The sequence below is a fragment of the Typha latifolia genome, chromosome 10, assembly GCF_019914945.1.
Source record: "Typha latifolia isolate L0001 chromosome 10, TyphaL0001v2, whole genome shotgun sequence".
NCBI classification, from domain to species: domain Eukaryota; kingdom Viridiplantae; phylum Streptophyta; class Magnoliopsida; order Poales; family Typhaceae; genus Typha; species Typha latifolia.
This window is the reverse complement of record NC_133095.1, coordinates 8,485,206-8,492,822: the sequence shown is the minus strand read 5'-3', so window position 1 is coordinate 8,492,822 and position 7,617 is coordinate 8,485,206. Positions and strand designations below refer to the sequence as shown.

Here is a 7,617-nt window from a genome sequence, read left to right as displayed (position 1 = left end):
CGGCGACGCCAAGGAACGAGAGAACGAAAGAGAAGAATATGAAGGAGGCGAGAGCAAAACTTAATTCATTCCATAATTATTCCATGGTTACCATCGACACCTATAAAGGCTAAACAAACAATTCAAAAATGGCAATTATTAACCCTAAAATAGTATATTTTCGTCGACTGCGTTTGAATACACATTTTGCGTTCTCTGTATTTGCGAGCCTGATGTAGGCGTTCATAAGCGCGTTCGAATACACATTTCACGTTCTTTATTTTTACGAACCAGATGTAGGCGTTCACAAGCGCATTCGAACGCACTCCATCCGTGTTCGAACATGACATACGAAAAACTTATTTTTCTATGAAATATACACTAAAACAAGAATAAAAGATAATATAGGTGACAAAATAATTAAAGTATAATTATATAATATTAGATAATATAGGTGCTTGTATTTTAAATTATATTATTGTACATGTAGCTCTTTTACATTTTTTTTATCAAAAGAGATTGACTACTATATACATAATATATAACTAGCAAACTATGGTTTTATAAATAGATCTACAATTAGAATAATAACATATTAATATTATTATAATTATATATATGATATAGATCAAATCATTTAATAAAAATAAAAGAAGAAATTCTTAACCTAATAAATCATCATATGTTACACAAACGGATCCTAATTGGATAAATAACTAACTTTATATTACTTAAACATTTTTAGAACCCAACCCCCTTATTTGAGACCTCGTGGACCTTGCTAGCGATTTGTGACGATTGATCGATGGACGGGAGGGACACGTGTATTGAGTTTTCTAATCAAACAGTGAGTAGTCATATCCTCTAGACGTTTTTCTCAAATTATGATATATTATATAATTATGTATATGCATGTTTTGGCCTCCAGCATGATTATATGACTTTATCTAGAAAAGATTTTAATTGAGTATATTTTATCATGCATTTGATTAGGCTGATCTAGGATATGAGTACATTGATGATATATAGAGATGATTGGAGATGACTATACTTTTATAGTTTTATGTTGAGATGATTTCTATCATGAGTATGCATGTGATTAACTAGCAGGAATATGCATATATTAGATATATGATTAGATTCTGCATTGCATCATTTTTCTCTTGGCTTCTTTACCACTTAAATTCCTAAAGTGTATGATCTATTGTAGTACTTGATATGCATATGATCATCATGAATTAGAAAATCATAAAAATACTGGTGTATGTGATATGATGGCTGGAACGGTATCTGGTCCGGACTGGTATTGGACATATTCTTAGCATATGGCAAAGTATGGTGATGACTGATAGTTATACTCTTAGCATATGACAATGTACAACTATTATTTATATACCCTTATCATATAATTGATAAGCTCTGATACCAAATTGATAGGCTTTGATACCAATTGATAAGCTCTGATACCAATAATAAGCTCTGATACCAATTGATAAGCTCTGATACCAATGATAAGCTCTGATACCAAATTAACAAGCTCTGATACCACTTGTTAAGTTCCGATACCAAAGATAGGCTACGCAATGATTTCTTCAAGATCTGGATGTATTACATGAATCAGTCTGCATGACCATGGAAAATATTCATCAAATATTCTTTGGTAGTCAAACAATTACTAAAAAATTTGGTTAGATCCGTAACTTCCTGATCTACAACTTTTGTATTTATGCCATTCGCATATTCAAACTATAGTAGGGATGAAAATATGGAATAACGTAGATGATGGTGGTGGTGATGGGTGGAGTGGATGTTAGGGTTATGGATTAGTATAGTGATGAAGGTAGATTGTGGAAGTGGTTAAATGATATAGACAAAGGGAATGAAACAGTCGCGATCTCAAAGAAGAAGGGTGGCTCGACAATCGAGGGAGATTAGAAGTTATGAGAAGCTTGCCGACGGTAGAGGTGGAAAGTTAGTGAAGAGGGAGGGGGGAGAAGTCTAGAGAGAAGATAAGAGGCAAGATATCAATAATCCAATTGCATAATGAATTTGGCTACCATCCACATATATATAGAGGCTAGCCTACAAGTCCTAAAACAATATGAAACCCTAATTCTAGAGGATTCTCGTCGATCATGTTCGAACGCGCCCGACCGCGTTCGAACGCACCAAAACATATTCTTTGTATGTGCGAATGCAGTGTAGGCGTTCGAACGCGGACGTTCGAACTCACTCAACTGCGTTCGAGTGCATAATATGTGTTCTCTGTATTTGCGAACCTGATGCAGGCGTTCGCAAGGGCATTCGAATGCGACCCCTCCTATGTTCGAACGCGACCTACAGAAATTTTATTTTAATAAAAATAAACACGTAATGCAATAAGAAAAGATTCTATCTAAATGTTTCAATGATAGGGTATGATTTTTTTTGAGATATCCTTAGCATATAGCAGGGTATGATTTATCTCCAGAGATACTCTAAGCGTATGACAAAGTATGCTCTGAGTTTGTGGTATGATGTGTATCGAGTTTGGGGTGGGTACCATAGGTCCAGTATGGTGGATGATATTCAGAGTTGAGATAGATGATTGTGATAGTGAGAGATATGTGGATTGTCTTTGGCTCTAACATATACGATTATGTAGTGGTTGGCATGCATCATGCGTCATCATTTATATATATGTCATCAAGAATATATATATATGCATGCTCATACATGGCATCATACTTCTTTCTGATTCATATTATTCAGTATATGATTTAATCTCTGTTTGGCATCACTGATTTGGGGTAAGGTCTATTCACTGAGCCCTTAGCTCATAACTCTCTATAGGTGAGCTATAGATGCGAGACGCTATAGATGACAGTTTATATAGAATTTGAGTTGTATAATTATTTGATATTTGTACCCTTTTGTATTAGACGATGATTTGTATAATACAGGTCGAATTATATTATATTCATGTGTTAGTAGTTATAAGTTGTATCTTGATAGTTTGTCGTGGCTTGTGTGGGCCTTGCTAGATTATGTAGCTGTTTAATATGGTTATTGTGGATATAAATATGGTTCTATTAACAGATTTAACTTGATAATGTCATGATTTATTTTATGGTCTAGTGTATATTATTGTGGACTTGGGCATTTATATGCTAACGGGGTTATTTGGATTAATAGTATAACTTATTTAGTGATGGATTATTGAGTACAAGGGTGTATCTATGCGTGACGGGCCTCGCACGACCTATCGCGTGCGCTGCGCGTCCTGTGTGGGCTCGTTGGCGTGCACATGTCCATGCCGGGCGAGGGCATTACAGCGGCGGAGGAGAAGCTCTCAAGCAAGCTGTCGATCTCGGAGAGGAACCCATCGTTGACATTAAGAGAGGACGAGCACACACACACAAAGAGAGAGAGGGGGGGGGGATGGGGAGAAGAAGAAGATGGTGGCTGAGGGGTGAAACCAAAAAGAAGAAGAGGTGGAGGGAAGAAAATAGGTGATGTGAGTGAGCACGTGCTCACTTAGGGCTTTTTTTTAACGGCGTATTACATTAAGTTTCCTTAGTTTAAGCATTCCAGCTAATGCCATTGACCCCATCTAGATGCACTCCTAAAATTGATATGCTAAATTCTAGTTTTTTCTTATTCTGTCTTAATTTCTTTGTACAATTAGATCTTTAATAAGCTATGTGATTTAATCATATATGTGAATCTAAATTGTATAATTCAAACGTATGAATTTATACATATCACGGACCAGATCTGGAATGATCTATCAGAAGAATGATTATGAACATTTAGGTGGAGGTAGCCTCGTGAGTTAGGGTTCTAATGGCTCTAGTTTTACCTAAATCGGAGATCGGGATGAAAAGATAAAAATAAAATAGTGGAGACAGGTTAGAGAGGGTAGAACGGTAATTTTCGATGTTGTGGCGGTCGTTAGAGGGTGGCAGACGGCCAAGGGTGGTGGTGGACGGCCATATTGTAGGGTGGTTGTTGGAGGTAGGAGGTGGCTAGGGTTTGGATGCTTGAAGGGGATCTACGGTTATGATCTACTCCTATAAAAATAAAGACAATCTAACAGCTAATGAAGAAAAGATAAGGACGAGAATAATAATTGGCTAAACTCAGATTTCTCTCTATTCACTTTTATATAATTATCAATACATCTCCACTCCTATTTATAGGAGTAAAAATCTATAACGGATCGGATCCACATACGGATTATCTGATTTATTTGAAATTCAAACAATAAGATAAAACTAGCTAACTTACTAAATTAGTCTTCTTTATCTTTCTCGGATTAATCCTTCATTTCGTTAAGAGAAGTTGTGAATACCAAAGTTGTAGATCTGGAGGTTGGCCATTAATTCTATAGAATATTCTACGAATATTTTTTCAAAACTGCGCATAGCTGGATTTAGCTAATTAAATAAAATCTTAACATTCTAACTAAACTAAATAAACAAATAAGATAACTATACTCAATCCATTGAGTCTAATCTCCCATTGAAGTGATCCGATCAGACCTGATTCACATCAATACACTAGTTTACCGTTATAAAGTTTTAGCTCTTATAAATTTCTACATAGTAAAATTTATAGGATTTCATGGGTTTTGCCAAATTCGGATGAAAATCTGTCTTTCTTGCTCTATGATTATTTTTTTCTTGATTATATTATTAGACTCCCAACAGATACGGCAGATGATGTGACAAGATGCCGAGCATGTCTTAGCTGACGTGGATAGGGTTCATAGGAGGATGGGTAAACGAAATTTCGTATATAATAATAATTATGTAATTTTAGTAAATACCTCTTTTAGAGATAAAAAGGTCGGTAAATGGATCAATAGAAGCTCTTTAGACAAGTAGAAATATTCCAACTGGGAGAAGGCGGAGAGGATTGACGAAAGGGAGGAAATTAAAAGCAGTTGCTGTGAATTAGTTTTGCAGTTCATTAGGTTTTTAGAATGAGGGGGTTCTGGACCTGTGGTAGGTAAAAGCAATAAAACCGTCAGATGACATCATATGTAATTACTACATAGGAAGGCTAAGTAGGTACTTGTTAAATGATTATTGTTGTTTGCCGAATATCTTATGGTATCTCAAGTACACATTATCTATTTTCTCTTAGAAAACAAAGTTGACCGAGCTTTCCATCTCCTCATTTGGTCTCTTTGTCCTATCACTTCTTGGGCAGAAACAGCACGAATTATATTCAAAATGCATGCTAGCACAATTAATAGTTCTTTTTATATCTTGTGTGTTCTTAAAGTAAGAAAGAATCTCCCATCTTTTGGGTAACTACGTTTGGATAAGCAAGCAAAGTTGAAATTGTATTTTCTCTGTGGAAGAAATACTTTGAAGAAAATGATCAGATGTAGATACAGAAACAAAAGATACTTTGAAGAAAATGATCAGATGTAGATACAGAAACAAAAGAAAACAAGAAATTAACGCGGGGCCGTGCTTCTTCTGTTTCTTTTCTAAAATACGATACTTGGACACCACCAATTTTCCCTGGAGCCCAAGAGAACGACGTAGGAGCAGTTTCAATAATAGCGCTACTTCTCCATAGGGGAGAGAGAGATAGAGAGAGATCAAAAGAAAACTCTAGAGAATCCTATATATCTTGTTTTAGGACATAAACCTCATGATCGAGTAAAAAGTAAGGCATTTCAAGATTACAGGACTCTTTTGCTTTGGCTTCTTATTCCAATTTTTGGACATTGGTCCAAGACCATGTCCAACTAAAGTGCTTACCATGTAAAACTTTTTGTCTGCATCATGGTTAGAGATTCAAGTGGACAGGAAAATCTATATTAGATTAAGACCCTGACACAGAGAGGGCAGTTGGAATCACTGGTTGCTAGTGCAAGCAGTGACTGCAGTTGCAGTCACTGGTGATGGGTCACCCATGTTGCAGCAAGCAAAAGGTCAAGAGAGGAATGTGGTCTCCTGAGGAAGATGAGAAGCTCATCAAACACATGACCACCCATAGCAATGGATGCTGGAGCTCTGTTCCAAAACAAGCTGGTATCTCTCTAGATCTTTCTCAAAATTTCTCTTAATTAATTAACCCTGTATCCGTCTACATTAGGCTATTTTTTGGTGCCATATTTTAGGTTTGCAGAGGTGTGGTAAAAGTTGCAGGCTGAGGTGGATCAATTACTTGAGGCCTGACCTCAAGAGGGGATCCTTTTCAGCTCAAGAAGAGAAAACCATCGTAGACGTACATAGGATCCTTGGCAACAGGTGCATAAAACCCTAATCCTTGCATGCTTGTCTTCATCAAGGATAATTCTTAGTGCACTTATCTTCCATAGACATGGTATTTATCTCTTTCATATATTACATATGTACAGATATCGATGCACTAACGTGAGTGCGTCAAGCACTCCACAACCTATTCAGCTTATACCATATATTCTTTATTTCTTGCATACTATTGTTGTAGCAAATGGATATGTCCTTCAAGGTTTTCGTTGTGGTCTTGGTAAATGTAGGTGGGCTCAGATAGCCAAGCATCTTCCAGGGAGGACAGACAATGAGGTGAAGAACTTTTGGAACTCAAGTATAAAAAAGAAGCTTATAGCTCAAGGGTTGGATCCCAATACCCATAACCTTATGACTACTTCCAGGCCTTCTTATAGCACCCATGCTGCAGCCACACTCTCTCTCTTCGACCACTCACAGACATCTACCACATCCTTCACAGTTAGTTCCCCTAGTAAGAGCTTTGAAATGAAGAACAACTCAATGGACATGAACCCACCGATAGTTACATTACCACCAACAAATCATCCCATGAAGGACACCATGCCCATTGACTTCACGAATGCCTCTTCTTCTTCTTCTTCTTCTTTAAACTATACAAACATATCCTCCTTATCCTTCCACCAGCCAAGATTTATGGATGAAAATTACATGTGGGGTAATGTTGCCGGGACTTTGGAAACTCTGAACCAACACGACGTGATATTACCACAAGGGAATGGGCAGGAGCAATCTCAGGATTTGGCTAGCATTGTTGACTGCAACGGGGCCAATCCCAAGGGGCTAGATCTGGACACCTACTACAGCACTGCAGCCTTCGATCTCGAGCTCATGGAGCCTTTCTGCGGTGGCAGCTCGATGGAGCAACTCCAAGGTGATTATTAATCCTTTCGTCAAGCAGTCCCGAAGTAAATATTTGAGGCTTCTAGCTAGGCAAATATCCCAACGAGGAACTACCAAAACTGAAACATCCATAATTATAAGGAATATATTAAATATCAGGATGACTAAAGGTTTGTGACAATTTGTATATACCTGACCTTGTAAAAAGTTTGTGGGCCAATTATTTATTAGGTATAACTGTCTCTATCTACGAAGCTTGTTCTGAGCTATCGTTCTCCCTCACTCTCTTGGTCACGTGAAGTAATGCAGTCAATTAGTAACAGTTGCATACTACGTGAGGGGGAAACATATGCAGTGAACTTGTACATGCATATATGTCAATAAAAGTAACTGATGGACATGAAACATGAAAATAGCGAACATTTCCTCAGGTAATCTTTTACAACAGGAATGAGTAGTTTAGAGCATGCTTTGTTTTATATCTTACCCGTAATTGCACCACTCTGGTGATCAATTAGTTCCG

At 37.1% G+C, this 7,617-nt stretch overlaps 1 protein-coding gene across 1 annotated transcript; it reads left to right on the top strand.

Annotated features, from left to right (window-relative positions):
* Nucleotides 1–5,670: 5,670 nt before the first annotated feature.
* LOC140796727 (uncharacterized) lies at nucleotides 5,671–7,324 on the top strand. Its single transcript, XM_073149807.1, has 3 exons — nucleotides 5,671–6,011; nucleotides 6,101–6,230; nucleotides 6,482–7,324. Exons 1-3 carry the CDS (start codon nucleotides 5,882–5,884, stop codon nucleotides 7,134–7,136), a joined length of 915 nt encoding a protein of 304 aa, XP_073005908.1. The 5' UTR covers nucleotides 5,671–5,881; the 3' UTR covers nucleotides 7,137–7,324.
* Nucleotides 7,325–7,617: the final 293 nt, after the last annotated feature.